Source organism: Somniosus microcephalus, chromosome 4, assembly GCF_052327205.1.
Source record: "Somniosus microcephalus isolate GS21.2 chromosome 4, FLI_Smic_1.0, whole genome shotgun sequence".
Lineage (NCBI taxonomy): Eukaryota > Metazoa > Chordata > Chondrichthyes > Squaliformes > Somniosidae > Somniosus > Somniosus microcephalus.
In genome coordinates, this window is record NC_140990.1 from 34,361,443 (window position 1) to 34,383,832 (window position 22,390).

The window sequence follows — 22,390 nt, forward strand, 5'->3', positions numbered from 1 at the left end:
AAAGTTAATGAAATCACCAACTGATCAATGATTAATTATCACAGTTTATCCATATTAAACTGTGCTCGTAGACAGTGCTGGACAGAAATAGACCTTCACTGCATCTACAGCTGGATTGTGAAAGCGAACACTGACCCAGACTCACTCAATTAGTGCTGAGGGTTTTTGTATTGACAGTAACTGCTGTGCCATCCAGTATACCACAGTGAGACACACCGTGCCAAATACTCCGGCGGACTGTTAACTGTAAAATACAGAGATGAAATTCCACAGCGCTCTCAAAACCCTGATTCCGACTCCCCTAAGAGTGAATCAGTGAGATATTTCAGTTTGTGCTGGTCATTACCTTTATAAAGGGGATTGGAAAACTTCTGAAGCATCTGTGCAGATTTAGCACGACAATCAACACTAATAAAGCAGAACACTTTTATATACATTTTTATAAATCTCTCTTACTTCTATCCATTATTTTAATTTAAGCCTCATTTTCTCCGACGCTCCTGCCGTGGCAGTGATCGCAGGTGTGAGCAAACTCCCTGTCTGAGGTTTTTGTATGAGGAGCTCGCTCTGTACAGCACCGTGACCCCACTGTAGTACCACAGTGATAGGAACCCGCACAAATACTGCACTCACTCCCTGCTCAGTGCCGCCTCTCATCATTCGCTTCAAATAGACATTCACTTCTGATCTGGTTTAGAATTTATCCAACAGTTTACACAACGTAACAGAAAGTGAACACAGTCCCAACCAACTCCCTCCAGGTATCAGCCATATTGAAACGAGCATTAAATCCAGCTCTGCCATTGCCGACACTGTGAACAGTAAACATGAGCACAGCCACAACCTCTCCTCAGTACATCGGTTACTGTGCTAGATTTTAACCATTGAATTTTCAGTGTGTTAATTCAGTAAGAAGCGGCGTGTGGTCTGGTTTTGAACAATGCTGTTAAGATCGCATTTAATACAATTACTGACCATCCGATTATGATGGAAGTTGGTGAATGTCCCCTCGTTCTGTTCTTGTACGGGTCCAGCCCTGGTTCCTCTCGCTGTGGTCTCTTGCACAGTAATAGATGGCGGTGTCTTCCGTCCTCAGGTTCTTCATGTCCAAAGCGAAGATGCTGTTTGAAGTGTCTTTGGACGCAGTAAATCGGCTCTCAATCCCTGGGGCGTAATACTTGCTCGATGGAATATGGTAGTAAACCAGCCACTCCAGCCCCTGTCCGGGAACCTGGCGGACCCAGTTCATGCCATAGCTGCCAAGATTGAACCCGCTGGTTTTACAGGTCAGTCTCAGGGAGCCTCCGGGTTTCCTGGTCTCTGCCTCTGGCTGAGTCAACACGACATCCGACTGGACACCTGTAAAAACAATCAAAAACCCCGAGGATTAATCCTGGAGAAATGATTCCTGACTCTGTAACATTCCAGAGAGAGACTGACACTGAGACAGTAACAGTGAGAGACTTGGACAATAAAAACTACTCACCCGATAAGAAAGCCAGCAACAGACTGAGAGAAATCGCCGACCTCATCCTCCTGGCAAAGTGTGGGAAATGGTTCTGGCAAGAACTCACTGAGCAAACCCGCTCCCGGACTGTTGTATTGCGGTCCCAGTGACCGGCAGTTAAATACCCGGTAGAAGGGGGCGAGGTTACAGGCGCCGCCTATTGATCTCTGATAGAGGCGGATACTGGATCCACGTCACTCTGTCCACATCACCAACAGAATGGACTCACATCTGGACTGTCAACGAAATCCCTTTATTTCCTCACTCCTTCACAGCGGATGTGAATCTCTAATATTAAATTACATTATCAGGGTCTAAAGAGACTGCCAGTATGTGTTACCCCACCCCCCGCTATCTATCCCTTCACTCTGTACCAATAAAGTATCCCTATATTATGAATTGGTTTAGGTCTATGTATCTGAAGGCGGGAGGTGGATAATCTAATTCTATTTACAATGTGGAGGGCTATACTTACACGATTTGGGTCCGCAAATGAATAGAAAGCACTCACATTTTACAAGTGCCTCATTGCATTTCTCTAACTGCCTTGAGTCTGTGACCCAAGACAGCCCTTTATAAAATTAGGTGTAAAGTCCGCTTGTCTGATAATTAAGGAGTGACTGACGGAGAATAAGAATTTTGGGGCCCGCCCGCTTCAGATCAGCTTTTGGTAAAGAGAAGCTGGTGAATTAGAGCTGATAACGCGATCAGCAAAGGCTGGCATCTAAATCTTTCCAGCTAACGTTAATAGCGCCCGACTGTGTAACATACACTGGTATCAGGAATATCGTATTTCAGGACACAGCGGTATGTTACTGAAAATCAGAAGAATAAATGCTTCATCTCCCGCTGAAACAGATCACAAACTGAGCATTTCTCTGCCCTTTGATAGCCGGGCTCTGAGAGGGCTTGTTTAGGAATTCAAATCAGCACAAGTTAAACTGCACAGTGCGCGGCTGCTAATCGGTAATAAGAGAGCCCTTAGTTTCAATCAGGCCCACAACTCTGTGAGAATATTCAAGGAAGTGCAGTGGGTTCGAGGCAATTCCACCTGTTGCTTTATTTACTTTGCGATTCCCACTGATCTCATTACAGTGTGGGTGTGGAGTCATTAAAATCTTTCTCCAGCACTTTGTGCAGTGCTGAATAAACCGACTGAATTATCCAGAATTATCTTTATTGGAATCTTGAAAATTAATTAGCATATGAATTCATTTACTTTTTTCTGATCATATTTTAGAATATTGTGAGCAAGGAATTTACCGAAAATCATTCTTTAGATGTTATAACATGTAAAATGTTTCTTTCTTGTAATAGCGCTGCTGAATAACTTAATGTTCAAATAGTTAAATCCCATCTTGTTCCCCAACTCATATTCACGCCAATCTGCCCCACACAGCATTTGGCAGCAGCCCAACCGACTGCCGTCAGGGAGGCTCGAACACCCAATGACATTTACAGGAAGCATCTGGGGTTCTGTGCAGTGAATCAAAGATCTGTTTCCTCACGACTGATCGCTTGGCTGAATGCCAACTTCAAAACATTAACATTGTGAGTTAGACCTATTGATAAACAAATCTGACCAGCAACAGTACTGGAGTCAATTTAATTGTTTAGTTGTATAACTGTGTGTAACTGTTCTCATCTCTCGGGATAGGAAATATATCCAGCGTCTCAGACATACAGACAGATAGATGGACAGATAGAGAGAGAGAGATTGATAGATAGATAGATAGATAGATAGATAGATAGATAGATAGATAGATAGATAGATAGATAGATAGATAGATAGATAGATAGATGGGTGGATAGATAGATAGATAGATAGATAGATAGATAGATAGATAGATAGATAGATAGACTGGTTGGCCCACTGTTCGAGAGCTGTGTGCAGTGCTTGACGTCGCATTATAGGAATGGCATTAAAGTTCCAGAGACTGTAACAGCTCCGATTCACTGGGACAGCCCTAGAAAGGGTAGTTACGGTAATGATGAGAGTCTTCAGATTTTCATTTAAGCTAAAGGAGAAATAAAGATTAAATTTACTTCAATCCACCCATTAGGAAGGATATCAAGGTCTTGGAGAGGGTGCAGAGGAGATTTACTAGAATTGTACCAGGGACGAGGGAATTCAGTTATGTGGAGAGATTGGAGAAGCTGGGGTTGTTCTCCTTATAGCAGGGAAGGTTAAAGGGAAATTAATAGAACTGCTGAAAATCATAAAGGGTTTTGATACAGTTGATAGTGAGATAATGTTTCCACTGGCAGCAGTGTCGATAACCAGAGGACCCAGATTTAGGATAATTGGCAAAAAAACAGCGGGGATCTGAGGAGATTTTTTTTGCAGTGAGTTGTTATGACCTGGATTGCATTGCCTGAAAGGGTGACGGAAGCAGATTCAACAGTATCTTTCAAAAGGGAATTGGATAAATATTTGAAAGGAAACATTTACAGGGCTTTGGCGACAGAACAGGAGAGTGGAACTAATTGGATAGCTGATTCAAAGAGCTGGAACAGGCACAGGCACGATGGGCCGAATAGCCTCCTTCTGTGCCATAAGATCCCAGGATTCTGTGAATTGAAATTGCATTAATCACAAGTTTTGTAATTGAAATCTTGACGTTGCTATTTGTGATATTCGGTTGTGAACGCTTAACAGCGACGGTAGTAACCGATGTTATAACAGTGGTTATAAAATGTCACCTGAGCCCATTAAGCATTTCAGTAGCAGCTAGGATAAAGTGACTTTATTCTGGTTTCAGAATCAGTAGATTGTGGACTTTACCTCAACTTCAGCTCCTGAGCACATTAACAAGGCTTCCAATCGGTGCAGCATTGAAAAGGAACGACCTTTCCTGAACCAATAATCTCTCCGGGCCCGCCACACCTTGTCTGTTGAGATGGATATTAAAGCTCCCAGGGCCCCACACTGTGTCCCGGTCAACATTCCTCCCTCCAACCAAGTTCAACAGAAACACATTAACAGGCACCGAGCCACTATGCTCTTTTACTGATCTTTCTGAGCGCAAATCGGCCACATTCACCTGTAATTAGTTGCACTTTAAATCCTTTGGGACCTCCCGCCGAATGTGACGAGGTGGTACATCAATGCAAGATCTTTCTTGATACATTAATATCAGAAATAGTAATTAACATCATCATTACCTAATACGAGCAATGGCAAACCTTGGTCACCAGGTGGCAGCTATCTTTTGCCCTGCCAGTACACTTTACACCTAATCCCAGCCAATTACCATCTCGTCTAGCTTCTAATCTCTTTTGCTTCTTTTGCTTCTTTTATTCTTTTTTCCGATCGCAGCCCTGCCTCCGATCTAGTTTCTTTTCTTTCCAGTTTTGAAGAAGGGTCCAATCCGAAACGTCAACTCAAATTTCTCTCCACGGATGTTGCCTGACCTGCTGAGTTTTTCCAGCATTTTCTGTTGTTATTTTAACTCAATTGATTACCTTGCACAAATCAAGTACTGCCTCAATTATTACTGCACTCGACCCTGTCTCTCTTTATACTACTCTGCCTCAGTTATTCCTGCATTAGAACATGCCTCAGTTATTACTGCACTAGAACCTGCCTCAGTTATTACTGCACTAGAACATGCCTCAGTTATTACTGCACTAGAACCTGCCTCAGTTATTACTGCACTAGAACCTGTCCCAATATATATTGCATTACACGCTGTCTCAGTAATTAATACACTAGGCCCTATCTCAGTTATTACTGCACTAGACCCTGTCTCTGTTTATATTAAACAGGACTCTGTCTCTGTTTATATTACACTAGGCCCTGTCTCTGTTTACATTACACGAGACCCTGTCTCTGTTTACATTACACTAGACCCTGTCTCTGTTTACATTGAACTAGACTCTGTCTCTGTTTATATTACACTAGACCCTGTCTCTGTTTATATTGAACTAGACTCTGTCTCTGTTTATATTACACTAGACCCTGTCTCTGTTTATATTACACTAGACCCTGTCTCTGTTTATATTACACTAGACTCTGTCTCTGTTTATATTACACTAGACCCTGTCTCTGTATATATTACAACGAGATCCTGTCTCTGTTTATGTTACACTAGACCCTGTCTCTGTTTGTATTGCACCAGACACTGTCTCAGTTAATATTTCACGAGACACTGTCTCTTTTTAAATTACACTGGACCCTGTCTCTGTTTATATTACGCAAGACCCTGTCTCTGTTTACATTACACTAGACCCTGTTTCAGATATTATTGCACTAGACCATGTCTCTGTATTTATTACACGAGACCCTGTCTCTGTTTATTTTACACTAGACCCTATCTCTGTTTATATTACACAAGACCCTGCCTCTGTTTACGTTACACGAGACCCCATCTCTGTTTATATTAGACTAGACCCTGTCTCTGTCTATATTACACTAGACCCTGTCTCTGTTTATATTACACGAGACACTGTCTCTGTATATATTACACTGGACCCGCTCACTGTTTATATTACACTAGACCCTGTGTCTGTTTATATTACACAAGACCCTGTCTCTGTTTACATTACACTAGACCCTGTCTCTGTTTATATTACACTGGACCATGTCTCTGTTTATATGACACTAGACCCTGTCTCTGTTTATATTACACTAGACTCTGTTTCAGATATTATTGCACGAGACCATGTCTCTGATTATATTACGCTAGACCCTGTCTCTGTTTATTTTACACGAGACCCTGTCTCTGTTTATATTACACTAGTCTCTGTCCCTGTTTATATTACACTAGACCATGTCTCTGCTTATATTACACAAGACCCTGCCTCTGTTTACGTTACACTAGACCCTGTCTCTGTTTACATTACACTAGGCCATGCCACAGTTTATATTACAGTAGGACCTGTCGCTGTTTATATTAAAAAGGACACTGTCTCGATTTACATTACACTAGACCCTGTCTCTGTTTATATTGAACTAGACTCTGTCTCTGTTTATATTACACTAGTCCCTGTCTCTGTTTATATTACACGAGACCCTGTCACTGTTTATATTACACAAATCCCTGTCCCTGTTTACATTACACTAGACCCTGTCTCTGATTATATTACACTGGACCATGTCTCTGTTTATATGACACTAGACCCTGTCTCTGTTTATATTACACTAGACTCAGTTTCAGATATTATTGCACTAGACCATGTCTCTGATTATATTACGCTAGACCCTGTCTCTGTTTATTTTACACTAGACCCTGTCTCTGTTTATATTACACTAGACTCTGTCCCTGTTTATATTACACTAGACCATGTCTCTGTTTATATTACACAAGACCCTGCCTCTGTTTACGTTACACTAGACCCTGTCTCTGTTTACATTACACTAGACTCTGTTTCAGATATTATTGCACTAGACCATGTCTCTGATTATATTACGCTAGACCCTGTCTCTGTTTATTTTACACTAGACCCTGTCTCTGTTTATATTACACTAGACTCTGTCCCTGTTTATTTTACACTAGACCCTATCTCTGTTTATATTACACAAGACCCTGCCTCTGTTTACGTTACACGAGACCCCATCTCTGTTTATATTAGACTAGACCCTGTCTCTGTCTATATTACACTAGACCCTGTCTCTGTTTATATTACACGAGACACTGTCTCTGTATATATTACACTGGACCCGCTCACTGTTTATATTACACTAGACCCTGTGTCTGTTTATATTACACAAGACCCTGTCTCTGTTTACATTACACTAGACCCTGTCTCTGTTTATATTACACTGGACCATGTCTCTGTTTATATGACACTAGACCCTGTCTCTGTTTATATTACACTAGACTCTGTTTCAGATATTATTGCACGAGACCATGTCTCTGATTATATTACGCTAGACCCTGTCTCTGTTTATTTTACACGAGACCCTGTCTCTGTTTATATTACACTAGTCTCTGTCCCTGTTTATATTACACTGGACCATGTCTCTGATTATATTACGCTAGACCCTGTCTCTGTTTATTTTACACGAGACCCTGTCTCTGTTTATATTACACTAGTCTCTGTCCCTGTTTATATTACACTAGACCATGTCTCTGCTTATATTACACAAGACCCTGCCTCTGTTTACGTTACACTAGACCCTGTCTCTGTTTACATTACACTAGGCCATGCCACAGTTTATATTACAGTAGGACCTGTCGCTGTTTATATTAAAAAGGACACTGTCTCGATTTACATTACACTAGACCCTGTCTCTGTTTATATTGCACTAGACTCTGTCTCTGTTTATATTACACTAGTCCCTGTCTCTGTTTATATTACACGAGACCCTGTCACTGTTTATATTACACAAATCCCTGTCCCTGTTTACATTACACTAGACCCTGTCTCTGATTATATTACACTGGACCATGTCTCTGTTTATATGACACTAGACCCTGTCTCTGTTTATATTACACTAGACTCAGTTTCAGATATTATTGCACTAGACCATGTCTCTGATTATATTACGCTAGACCCTGTCTCTGTTTATTTTACACTAGACCCTGTCTCTGTTTATATTACACTAGACTCTGTCCCTGTTTATATTACACTAGACCATGTCTCTGTTTATATTACACAAGACCCTGCCTCTGTTTACGTTACACTAGACCCTGTCTCTGTTTACATTACACTAGACTCTGTTTCAGATATTATTGCACTAGACCATGTCTCTGATTATATTACGCTAGACCCTGTCTCTGTTTATTTTACACTAGACCCTGTCTCTGTTTATATTACACTAGACTCTGTCCCTGTTTATATTACACTAGACCATGTCTCTGTTTCTATTACACAAGACCCTGCCTCTGTTTACGTTACACTAGACCCTGTCTCTGTTTATATTACACTGGACCATGTCTCTGATTATATTACGCTAGACCCTGTCTCTGTTTATTTTACACTAGACCCTGTCTCTGTTTATATTACACGAGTCTCTGTCCCTGTTGAAATTACACTAGACCATGTCTCTGATTATATTACGCTAGACCCTGTCTCTGTTTATTTTACACTAGACCCTGTCTCTGTTTATATTACACTAGACTCTGTCCCTGTTTATATTACACTAGACCATGTCTCTGTTTCTATTACACAAGACCCTGCCTCTGTTTACGTTACACTAGACCCTGTCTCTGTTTATATTACACTGGACCATGTCTCTGATTATATTACGCTAGACCCTGTCTCTGTTTATTTTACACTAGACCCTGTCTCTGTTTATATTACACGAGTCTCTGTCCCTGTTGAAATTACACTAGACCATGTCTCTGTTTACGTTACACTAGACCCTGTCTCCGTTTACATTACACTAGGCCATGCCACAGTTTATATTACAGTAGGACCTGTCGCTGTTTATATTAAAAAGGACACGGTCTCTATTTACATTACACTAGACCCTGTCTCTGTTTATATTACACAAGACCCTGTCTCTGTTTATATTACACTAGACCCTGTCTCTGTTTATATTACACAAGACCCTGTCCCTGTTTACATTACACTAGACCCTGTCTCTGTTTATATTACACTGGACCATGTCTCTGTTTATATGACACTAGACCCTGTCTCTGTTTATATTATATTAGACTCAGTTTCAGATATTATTGCACTAGACCATGTCTCTGATTATATTACGCTAGACCCTGTCTCTGTTTATAATACACTAGACTCTGTCCCTGTTTATATTACACTAGACCATGTCTCTGTTTATATTACACAAGACCCTGCCTCTGTTTAAGTTACACGAGACCCTGCCTCTGTTTACATTACACTAGGCCATGCCACAGTTTATATTACAGTAGGACCTGTCGCTGTTTATATTAAAAAGGACTCTGTCTCTATTTACATTACACTAGACCCTGTCTCTGTTTATATTGAACTAGACTCTATCTCTGTTTATATTACACTAGACCCTGTCTCTGTTTATATTACACGAGACCCTGTCTCTGTTTATGTTACACGAGACCCTGTCTCTGTATATATTACAATGAGATCCTGTCTCTGTTTATGTAACACTAGAACCTGTTTCTGTTTATATTACACTGGACCCTTTCTCTGTTTATAATACACTGGACCCTGTCTCAGTTTATATTACACTAGACCCTGTCTCTGTTTATATTACACTAGAACCTGTTTCTGTTTATATTACACTGGACCCTGTCTCTGTTTATATTACACTAGACCCTGTCTCTGTTTAAATTACACTAGACCCTGTCTCTGTTTATATTACACTAGACACTGTCTCTGTTTATATTACACTAGACCCCGTCTCTGTTTGTATTACACTAGACCCAGTCGCTGTTTATATTACACTAGACCCTGTCTCAGTTTATATTACTCTAGACTCTGTCCCTGTTTATATTACTCTAGGCCCTGTCTCTGCTTTAATTACACATGACCCTGTCTCAGTTTATATTACACTGGACCCTGTCTCTGTTTTGTATTACACTAGACCCTGTCTCTGTTTATATTACACTAGACCCTGTCTATGTTTATATTACACGAGACCCTGTCTCTGTTTATATTACACTCGACCCCATCTCTGTTTGTATTACACCAGACCCTGTCTCTGTTTATATTTCACTAGACCCTGGCTCTTTTTAAATTACACTGGACCCTGTCTCTGTTTATATGACATTCGACCCTGTCTCTGCTTATATTACTCTAGATTCTGTTTCAGATATTTTGCACTCGACCATGTCTCTGTATTTATTACACTAGACCCTGTCTCTGTTTATTTTGCACTAGACCCTGTCTCTGTTTATATTACACTAGACCCTGTCTCTATTTACATTACACTAGACCCTGCCTCTGTTTATATTACACTGGACCATGTCTCTGTTTATATGACACTAGACCCTGTCTCTGTTTATATTATACTAGACTCAGTTTCAGATATTATTGCACTAGACCATGTCTCTGATTATATTACGCTAGACCCTGTCTCTGTTTATTTTACACTAGACCCTGTCTCTGTTTATATTACACAAGACCCTGCCTCTGTTTACGTTACACGAGACCCTGCCTCTGTTTACATTACACTAGGCCATGCCACAGTTTATATTACAGTAGGACCTGTCGCTGTTTATATTAAAAAGGACTCTGTCTCTATTTACATTACACTAGACCCTGTCTCTGTTTATATTGAACTAGACTCTATCTCTGTTTATATTACACTAGACCCTGTCTCTGTTTATATTACAACGAGATCCTGTCTCTGTTTATGTTACACTAGAACCTGTTTCTGTTTATATTACACTGGACCCTTTCTCTGTTTATAATACACTGGACCCTGTCTCAGTTTATATTACTCTAGACCCTGTCTCTGTTTAAATTACACTAGAACCTGTTTCTGTTTATATTACACTGGACCCTGTCTCTGTTTATATTACACTAGACCCTGTCTCTGTTTAAATTAGACTCTGTCCCTGTTTATATTACTCTAGGCCCTCTCTCTGCTTAAATTACACTAGACCCTGTCTCAGTTTATATTACACTGGACCCTGTCTCTGTTTTGTATTACACTAGACCCTGTCTCTGTTTATATTACACTAGACCCTGTCTATGTTTATATTACACTAGACCTTGTCTCTGTTTATATTACACTAGACCCTGCCTCTGTTTACGTTACACGAGACCCTGCCTCTGTTTACATTACACTAGGCCATGCCACAGTTTATATTACAGTAGGACCTGTCGCTGTTTATATTAAAAAGGACTCTGTCTCTATTTACATTACACTAGACCCTGTCTCTGTTTATATTGAACTAGACTCTATCTCTGTTTATATTACACTAGACCCTGTCTCTGTTTATATTACACGAGACCCTGTCTCTGTTTATATTACACTAGACCCTGTCTCTGTATATATTACAATGAGATCCTGTCTCTGTTTATGTAACACTAGAACCTGTTTCTGTTTATATTACACTGGACCCTTTCTCTGTTTATAATACACTGGACCCTGTCTCAGTTTATATTACACTAGACCCTGTCTCTGTTTATATTACACTAGAACCTGTTTCTGTTTATATTACACTGGACCCTGTCTCTGTTTATATTACACTAGACCCTGTCTCTGCTTAAATTACACTAGACCCTGTCTCTGTTTATGTTGCACTAGACACTGTCTCTGTTTATATTACACTAGACCCCGTCTCTGTTTGTATTACACTAGACCCAGTCGCTGTTTATATTACACTAGACCCTGTCTCAGTTTATATTACTCTAGACTCTGTCCCTGTTTATATTACTCTAGGCCCTGTCTCTGCTTTAATTACACTAGACCCTGTCTCAGTTTATATTACACTGGACCCTGTCTCTGTTTTGTATTACACTAGACCCTGTCTCTGTTTATATTACACTAGACCCTGTCTATGTTTATATTACACTAGACCCTGTCTCTGTTTATATTACACTCGACCCCATCTCTGTTTGTATTACACCAGACCCTGTCTCTGTTTATATTTCACTAGACCCTGGCTCTTTTTAAATTACACTGGACCCTGTCTCTGTTTATATGACATTCGACCCTGTCTCTGCTTATATTACTCTAGATTCTGTTTCGGATATTTTGCACTCGACCATGTCTCTGTATTTATTATACTAGACCCTGTCTCTGTTTATTTTGCACTAGACCCTGTCTCTGTTTATATTACACTAGACCCTGTCCCTGTTTATATTACACTAGACCATGCCTCAGTTTATATTACACTAGGCCCTGTCGCTGTTTATATTAGACTAGACCCTGTCTCTGTTTATATTACACTAGACCCTGTCTCTGTTTATATTACACGAGACACTGTCTCTGTATATATTACACTGGACCCGCTCACTGTTTATATTACACTAGACCCTGTCTCTGTTTATATTACACAAGACCCTGTCTCTGTTTACATTACACTAGACCCTGCCTCTGTTTATATTACACTGGACCATGTCTCTGTTTATATGACACTAGACCCTGTCTCTGTTTATATTACACTAGATTCTGTTTCAGATATTATTGCACTCGACCATGTCTCTGATTATATTAAGCTAGACCCTGTCTCTGTTTATTTTTCACTAGACCCTGTCTCTGTTTATATTACACTAGTCTCTGTCCCTGTTTATATTACACTAGACCATGTCTCTGCTTATATTACACAAGACCCTGCATCTGTTTACGTTACACTAGAGCCTGTCTCTGTTTACATTACACTAGGCCATGCCACAGTTTATATTACAGTAGGACCTGTCGCTGTTTATATTAAAAAGGACACTGTCTCTATTTACATTACACTAGACCCTGTCCCTGTTTATATTGAGCTAGACTCTGTCTCTGTTTATATTACACTAGATCCTGTCTCTGTTTTTATTACACTAGACCCTGTCTCTCTTTATATTACACAAGACCCTGTCTCTGTTTACATTACACTAGACCCTGTCTCTGTTTATACTACACTGGACCATGTCTCTGTTTATATGACACTAGACCCTGTCTCTGTTTATATTACACTAGACTCAGTTTCAGATATTATTGCACTAGACCATGTCTCTGATTATATTACGCTAGACCCTGTCTCTGTTTATTATACACTAGACCCTGTCTCTGTTTATATTACACTAGACTCTGTCCCTGTTTATATTACACTAGACCATGTCTCTGTTTATATTACACAAGACCCTGCCTCTGTTTACGTTACACTAGACCCTGTCTCTGTTTACATTACACTAGGCCATGCCACAGTTTATATTACAGTAGGACCTGTCGCTGTTTATATTAAAAAGGACTCTGTCTCTATTTACATTACACTAGACCCTGTCTCTGTTTATATTGAACTAGACTCTATCTCTGTTTATATTACACTAGACCCTGTCTCTGTTTATATTACACTAGACCCTGTCTCTGTTTATATTACACTAGACCCTGTCTCTGTATATATTACAACGAGATCCTGTCTCTGTTTATGTTACACTAGAACCTGTTTCTGTTTATATTACACTGGACCCTTTCTCTGTTTATAATACACTGGACCCTGTCTCAGTTTATATTACTCTAGACCCTGTCTCTGTTTAAATTACACTAGAACCTGTTTCTGTTTATATTACACTGGACCCTGTCTCTGTTTATATTACACTAGACCCTGTCTCTGTTTAAATTAGACTCTGTCCCTGTTTATATTACTCTAGGCCCTCTCTCTGCTTAAATTACACTGGACGCTGTCTCTGTTTATATTACACTAGACCCTGTCTCTGTTTAAATTAGACTCTGTCCCTGTTTATATTACTCTAGGCCCTCTCTCTGCTTAAATTACACTAGACCCTGTCTCTGTTTATATTACACTAGACCCTGTCTATGTTTATATTACACTAGACCTTGTCTCTGTTTATATTACACTAGACCCCATCTCTGTTTGTATTACACCAGACCCTGTCTCTGTTTATATTTCACTAGACCCTGGCTCTTTTTAAATTACACTGGTCCCTGTCTCTGTTTATATTACACTGGACCATGTCTCTGTTTATATGACACTAGACCCTGTCTCTGCTTATATTACTCTAGATTCTGTTTCAGATATTTTGCACGAGACCATGTCTCTGTATTTATTACACTAGACCCTGTCTCTGTTTATTTTACACTAGACCCTGTCTCTGTTTATATTACACTAGACCCTGTCCCTGTTTATATTACACTAGACCATGCCTCAGTTTATATTACACTAGGCCCTGTCACTGTTTGTACCAGACAAGACTCTGTCTCTGTTTGTATTACACTGGACCATGTCTCTGATTATATTACACAAGGCCCTGCCTCTGTTTACGTTACACTCGACCCTGTCTCTGTTTATATTAGACTAGGCCCTGTCTCTGTTTATATTACACTGGGCCCTGTCGCTGTTTGTACCAGACAAGACTCTGTCCCTGCTTATATTAGACTAGACCCTGTCTCTGTTTATATTACACTAGACCCTGTCTCTGTTTATATTACACTAGACCCTGTCTCTGTTTATATTACACTAGACCCTGTCCCTGTTTATATTACACTAGGCCCTGTCTCTGCTTAAATTACACAAGACCCTGTCTCAGTTTATATTACACGGGACCCTGTCTCTGTTTTGTATTACACTAGACCCTGTCTCCGTTTATATTACACTAGACCCTGTCTATGTTTATATTACACTAGACACTGTCACTGTTTATATTACACTAGACCCTGTCTATGTTTATGTTACACTAGACCCTGTCTCTGTTTATATTACACTAGACCCTGTCTCTGTTTATATTTCACTAGACCCTGTCTCTGTTTATATTACACTCGACCCTGTCACAATTTATCTTTCACTAGACCCTGTCTCTTTTTCAATTACACTGGACCCTGTCTCTGTTTATATTACACTGGACCATGTTTCTGTTTATATGACACTAGACCCTGTCTCTTTTTATATTACACTAGACTCTGTTTCAGATATTATTGCACTAGACCATGTCTCTGTATTTATTACACTAGACCCTGTCTCTGTTTCTTTTACACTAGACCCTGCCTCTGTTTACGTTACACTAGACCCTATCTCTGTTTATATTAGACTAGACCCTGTCTCTGTTTATATTACACTAGACCCTGTCTCTGTTTATATTACTCTAGACCCTGTCTCTATTTGTATTACACTAGTCACTGTCTCTGTATATTTTACACTGGACCCGCTCACTGTTTATATTCCACTAGACCCTGTCTCTGTTTATATTACACAAGACCCTGTCTCTGTTTACATTACACCAGACCCTGTCTCTGTTTATATTACACAAGACCCTGTCTCTGTTTACATTACACTGGACCATGTCTCTGTTTATATGACACTAGACCCTGTCTCTCTTTATATTACACTAGACTGTTACAGATATTATTGCACTAGACCATGTCTCTGTATTTATTACACTCGACCCTGTCTCTGTTTATATTACACTAGACTCTGTCCCTGTTTATATTACACTGGACCATGTCTCTGCTTACGTTACACTAGACCCTGTCTCTGTTTATATTAGACTAGACACTGTCTCTGTTTATGTTACACTAGACCCTGTCTCTGTTTATATTACACTAGACCCTGTCTCTCTTTATATTACACCAGGCCCTGTCTCTTTTTATATTACACCAGACCCTGTGTCTGTTTATCTTACACGAGACCCTGTCTCTGTTAATATTACACTAGGCCCTGTCTCTGCTTAAATTACACTCGACCCTGTCTCAGTTTATATTACACTAGACCATGTCTCTGTTTATATTACACAAGACCCTGCCTCTGTTTACGTTACACTAGACCCTGTCTCTGTTTACATTACACTAGACTCTGTTTCAGATATTATTGCACTAGACCATGTCTCTGATTATATTACGCTAGACCCTGTCTCTGTTTATTTTACACTAGACCCTGTCTCTGTTTATATTACACTAGACTCTGTCCCTGTTTATATTACACAAGACCATGTCTCTGTTTCTATTACACAAGACCCTGCCTCTGTTTACGTTACACTAGACCCTGTCTCTGTTTATATTACACTAGACTCTGTTTCAGATATTATTGCACTGGACCATGTCTCTGATTATATTACGCTAGACCCTGTCTCTGTTTATTTTACACTAGACCCTGTCTCTGTTTATATTACACTAGTCTCTGTCCCTGTTTATATTACACGAGACCATGTCTCTGCTTATATTACACAAGACCCTGCCTCTGTTTACGTTACACTAGACCCTGTCTCCGTTTACATTACACTCGGCCATGCCACAGTTTATATTACAGTAGGACCTGTCGCTGTTTATATTAAAAAGGACACTGTCTCTATTTACATTACACTAGACCCTGCCTCTGTTTATATTACACTGGACCATGTCTCTGTTTATATGACACTAGACCCTGTCTCTGTTTATATTATACTAGACTCAGTTTCAGATATTATTGCACTAGACCATGTCTCTGATTATATTACGCTAGACCCTGTCTCTGTTTATTTTACACTAGACCCTGTCTCTGTTTATATTACACAAGACCCTGCCTCTGTTTACGTTACACGAGACCCTGCCTCTGTTTACATTACACTAGGCCATGCCACAGTTTATATTACAGTAGGACCTGTCGCTGTTTATATTAAAAAGGACTCTGTCTCTATTTACATTACACTAGACCCTGTCTCTGTTTATATTGAACTAGACTCTATCTCTGTTTATATTACACTAGACCCTGTCTCTGTTTATATTACACTAGACCCTGTCTCTGTTTATATTACACTAGACCCTGTCTCTGTATATATTACAACGAGATCCTGTCTCTGTTTATGTTACACTAGAACCTGTTTCTGTTTATATTACACTGGACCCTTTCTCTGTTTATAATACACTGGACCCTGTCTCAGTTTATATTACTCTAGACCCTGTCTCTGTTTAAATTACACTAGAACCTGTTTCTGTTTATATTACACTGGACCCTGTCTCTGTTTATATTACACTAGACCCTGTCTCTGTTTAAATTAGACTCTGTCCCTGTTTATATTACTCTAGGCCCTCTCTCTGCTTAAATTACACTAGACCCTGTCTCAGTTTATATTACACTGGACCCTGTCTCTGTTTTGTATTACACTAGACCCTGTCTCTGTTTATATTACACTAGACCCTGTCTATGTTTATATTACACTAGACCTTGTCTCTGTTTATATTACACTAGACCCTGCCTCTGTTTACGTTACACGAGACCCTGCCTCTGTTTACATTACACTAGGCCATGCCACAGTTTATATTACAGTAGGACCTGTCGCTGTTTATATTAAAAAGGACTCTGTCTCTATTTACATTACACTAGACCCTGTCTCTGTTTATATTGAACTAGACTCGATCTCTGTTTATATTACACTAGACCCTGTCTCTGTTTATATTACACGAGACCCTGTCTCTGTTTATATTACACTAGACCCTGTCTCTGTATATATTACAATGAGATCCTGTCTCTGTTTATGTAACACTAGAACCTGTTTCTGTTTATATTACACTGGACCCTTTCTCTGTTTATAATACACTGGACCCTGTCTCAGTTTATATTACACTAGACCCTGTCTCTGTTTATATTACACTAGAACCTGTTTCTGTTTATATTACACTGGACCCTGTCTCTGTTTATATTACACTAGACCCTGTCTCTGCTTAAATTACACTAGACCCTGTCTCTGTTTATATTGCACTAGACACTGTCTCTGTTTATATTACACTAGACCCCGTCTCTGTTTGTATTACACTAGACCCAGTCGCTGTTTATATTACACTAGACCCTGTCTCAGTTTATATTACTCTAGACTCTGTCCCTGTTTATATTACTCTAGGCCCTGTCTCTGCTTTAATTACACTAGACCCTGTCTCAGTTTATATTACACTGGACCCTGTCTCTGTTTTGTATTACACTAGACCCTGTCTCTGTTTATATTACACTAGACCCTGTCTATGTTTATATTACACTAGACCCTGTCTCTGTTTATATTACACTCGACCCCATCTCTGTTTGTATTACACCAGACCCTGTCTCTGTTTATATTTCACTAGACCCTGGCTCTTTTTAAATTACACTGGACCCTGTCTCTGTTTATATGACATTCGACCCTGTCTCTGCTTATATTACTCTAGATTCTGTTTCGGATATTTTGCACTCGACCATGTCTCTGTATTTATTATACTAGACCCTGTCTCTGTTTATTTTGCACTAGACCCTGTCTCTGTTTATATTACACTAGACCCTGTCCCTGTTTATATTACACTAGACCATGCCTCAGTTTATATTACACTAGGCCCTGTCGCTGTTTATATTAGACTAGACCCTGTCTCTGTTTATATTACACTAGACCCTGTCTCTGTTTATATTACACGAGACACTGTCTCTGTATATATTACACTGGACCCGCTCACTGTTTATATTACACTAGACCCTGTCTCTGTTTATATTACACAAGACCCTGTCTCTGTTTACATTACACTAGACCCTGCCTCTGTTTATATTACACTGGACCATGTCTCTGTTTATATGACACTAGACCCTGTCTCTGTTTATATTACACTAGATTCTGTTTCAGATATTATTGCACTCGACCATGTCTCTGATTATATTAAGCTAGACCCTGTCTCTGTTTATTTTTCACTAGACCCTGTCTCTGTTTATATTACACTAGTCTCTGTCCCTGTTTATATTACACTAGACCATGTCTCTGCTTATATTACACAAGACCCTGCATCTGTTTACGTTACACTAGAGCCTGTCTCTGTTTACATTACACTAGGCCATGCCACAGTTTATATTACAGTAGGACCTGTCGCTGTTTATATTAAAAAGGACACTGTCTCTATTTACATTACACTAGACCCTGTCTCTGTTTATATTGAGCTAGACTCTGTCTCTGTTTATATTACACTAGATCCTGTCTCTGCTTTTATTACACTAGACCCTGTCTCTCTTTATATTACACAAGACCCTGTCTCTGTTTACATTACACTAGACCCTGTCTCTGTTTATACTACACTGGACCATGTCTCTGTTTATATGACACTAGACCCTGTCTCTGTTTATATTACACTAGACTCAGTTTCAGATATTATTGCACTAGACCATGTCTCTGATTATATTACGCTAGACCCTGTCTCTGTTTATTATACACTAGACCCTGTCTCTGTTTATATTACACTAGACTCTGTCCCTGTTTATATTACACTAGACCATGTCTCTGTTTATATTACACAAGACCCTGCCTCTGTTTACGTTACACTAGACCCTGTCTCTGTTTACATTACACTAGGCCATGCCACAGTTTATATTACAGTAGGACCTGTCGCTGTTTATATTAAAAAGGACTCTGTCTCTATTTACATTACACTAGACCCTGTCTCTGTTTATATTGAACTAGACTCTATCTCTGTTTATATTACACTAGACCCTGTCTCTGTTTATATTACACTAGACCCTGTCTCTGTTTATATTACACTAGACCCTGTCTCTGTATATATTACAACGAGATCCTGTCTCTGTTTATGTTACACTAGAACCTGTTTCTGTTTATATTACACTGGACCCTTTCTCTGTTTATAATACACTGGACCCTGTCTCAGTTTATATTACTCTAGACCCTGTCTCTGTTTAAATTACACTAGAACCTGTTTCTGTTTATATTACACTGGACCCTGTCTCTGTTTATATTACACTAGACCCTGTCTCTGTTTAAATTAGACTCTGTCCCTGTTTATATTACTCTAGGCCCTCTCTCTGCTTAAATTACACTGGACGCTGTCTCTGTTTATATTACACTAGACCCTGTCTCTGTTTAAATTAGACTCTGTCCCTGTTTATATTACTCTAGGCCCTCTCTCTGCTTAAATTACACTAGACCCTGTCTCTGTTTATATTACACTAGACACTGTCTATGTTTATATTACACTAGACCTTGTCTCTGTTTATATTACACTAGACCCCATCTCTGTTTGTATTACACCAGACCCTGTCTCTGTTTATATTTCACTAGACCCTGGCTCTTTTTAAATTACACTGGACCCTGTCTCTGTTTATATTACACTGGACCATGTCTCTGTTTATATGACACTAGACCCTGTCTCTGCTTATATTACTCTAGATTCTGTTTCAGATATTTTGCACTAGACCATGTCTCTGTATTTATTACACTAGACCCTGTCTCTGTTTATTTTACACTAGACCCTGTCTCTGTTTATATTACACTCGACCCTGTCCCTGTTTATATTACACTAGACCATGCCTCAGTTTATATTACACTAGGCCCTGTCACTGTTTGTACCAGACAAGACTCTGTCTCTGTTTGTATTACACTGGACCATGTCTCTGATTATATTGCACAACGCCCTGCCTCTGTTTACGTTATACTCGACCCTGTCTCTGTTTATATTAGACTAGGCCCTGTCTCTGTTTATATTACACTAGGCCCTGTCGCTGTTTGTACCAGACAAGACTCTGTCCCTGCTTATATTAGACTAGACCCTGTCTCTGTTTATATTACACTAGACCCTGTCTCTGTTTATATTACACTAGACCCTGTCTCTGTTTATATTACACTAGACCCTGTCTCTGTTTATATTACACTAGACCCTGTCCCTGTTTATATTACACTAGGCCCTGTCTCTGCTTAAATTACACTAGACCCTGTCTCAGTTTATATTACACGGGACCCTGTCTCTGTTTTGTATTACACTAGACCCTGTCTCCGTTTATATTACACTAGACCCTGTCTATGTTTATATTACACTAGACACTGTCACTGTTTATATTACACTAGACCCTGTCTATGTTTATGTTACACTAGACCCTGTCTCTGTTTATATTACACTAGACCCTGTCTCTGTTTATATTTCACTAGACCCTGTCTCTGTTTATATTACACTCGACCCTGTCACAATTTATATTTCACTAGACCCTGTCTCTTTTTCAATTGCACTGGACCCTGTCTCTGTTTATATTACACTGGACCATGTCTCTGTTTATATGACACTAGACCCTGTCTCTTTTTATATTACACTAGACTCTGTTTCAGATATTATTGCACTAGACCATGTCTCTGTATTTATTACACTAGACCCTGTCTCTGTTTCTTTTACACTAGACCCTGCCTCTGTTTACGTTACACTAGACCCTATCTCTGTTTATATTAGACTAGACCCTGTCTCTGTTTATATTACACTAGACCCTGTCTCTGTTTATATTACTCTAGACCCTGTCTCTATTTGTATTACACTAGTCACTGTCTCTGTATATTTTACACTGGACCCGCTCACTGTTTATATTCCACTAGACCCTGTCTCTGTTTATATTACACAAGACCCTGTCTCTGTTTACATTACACTAGACCCTGTCTCTGTTTATATTACACAAGACCCTGTCTCTGTTTACATTACACTGGACCATGTCTCTGTTTATATGACACTAGACCCTGTCTCTCTTTATATTACACTAGACTGTTTCAGATATTATTGCACTAGACCATGTCTCTGTATTTATTACACTCGACCCTGTCTCTGTTTATATTACACTAGACTCTGTCCCTGTTTATATTACACTGGACCATGTCTCTGTTTACGTTACACTAGACCCTGTCTCTGTTTATATTAGACTAGACACTGTCTCTGTTTATGTTACACTAGACCCTGTATCTGTTTATATTACACTAGACCCTGTCTCTCTTTATATTACACCAGGCCCTGTCTCTTTTTATATTACACCAGACCCTGTGTCTGTTTATATTACACGAGACCCTGTCTCTGTTAATATTACACTAGGCCCTGTCTCTGTTTATATTACACTAGACCCAGTCTCTGTTTATATTACACTAGACCCTGTCCCTGCTTATATTACACTAGGCCCTGTCTCTGCTTAAATTACACTCGACCCTGTCTCAGTTTATATTACACTGGACCCTGTCTCTGTTTTGTATTACACTAGACCCTGTCTCTGTTTATATTACACTAGACCCTGTCTATGCCTATGTTAGACTAGACCCTGTCTATGCTTAGGTTACACTAGACCCTGTCTCTGTTTATATTACACTAGGCCCTGTCTCTGTTTATATTACACTAGACCCTGTCTATGTTTATGTTACACCAGACCCTGTCTCTGTTTATATTACACTGGACCCTTCTCTATTTATATTACACTAGACCCTGTCTCTTTTTAAATTACACTGGACCCTGTCTCTGTTTATATTACACTAGTCCCTGACACTGTTTATATTACACTAGACCCTGTCTATGTTTATGTTACACCAGACCCTGTCACTGTTTATATTACACTGGACCCTTCTCTATTTATATTACACTAGACCCTGTCTCTTTTTAAATTA

General features: G+C 39.5%; 1 gene segment (V, D, J or C); it reads right to left on the reverse strand.

Moving 5' to 3' along the window:
- Positions 1 to 982: 982 nt before the first annotated feature.
- Positions 983 to 2,780, reverse strand: LOC147118597 (Ig heavy chain V region-like). The segment is given in 2 exon segments: positions 983 to 1,359; positions 2,771 to 2,780. Coding segments are annotated over 2 exon segments (387 nt in total).
- Positions 2,781 to 22,390: the final 19,610 nt, after the last annotated feature.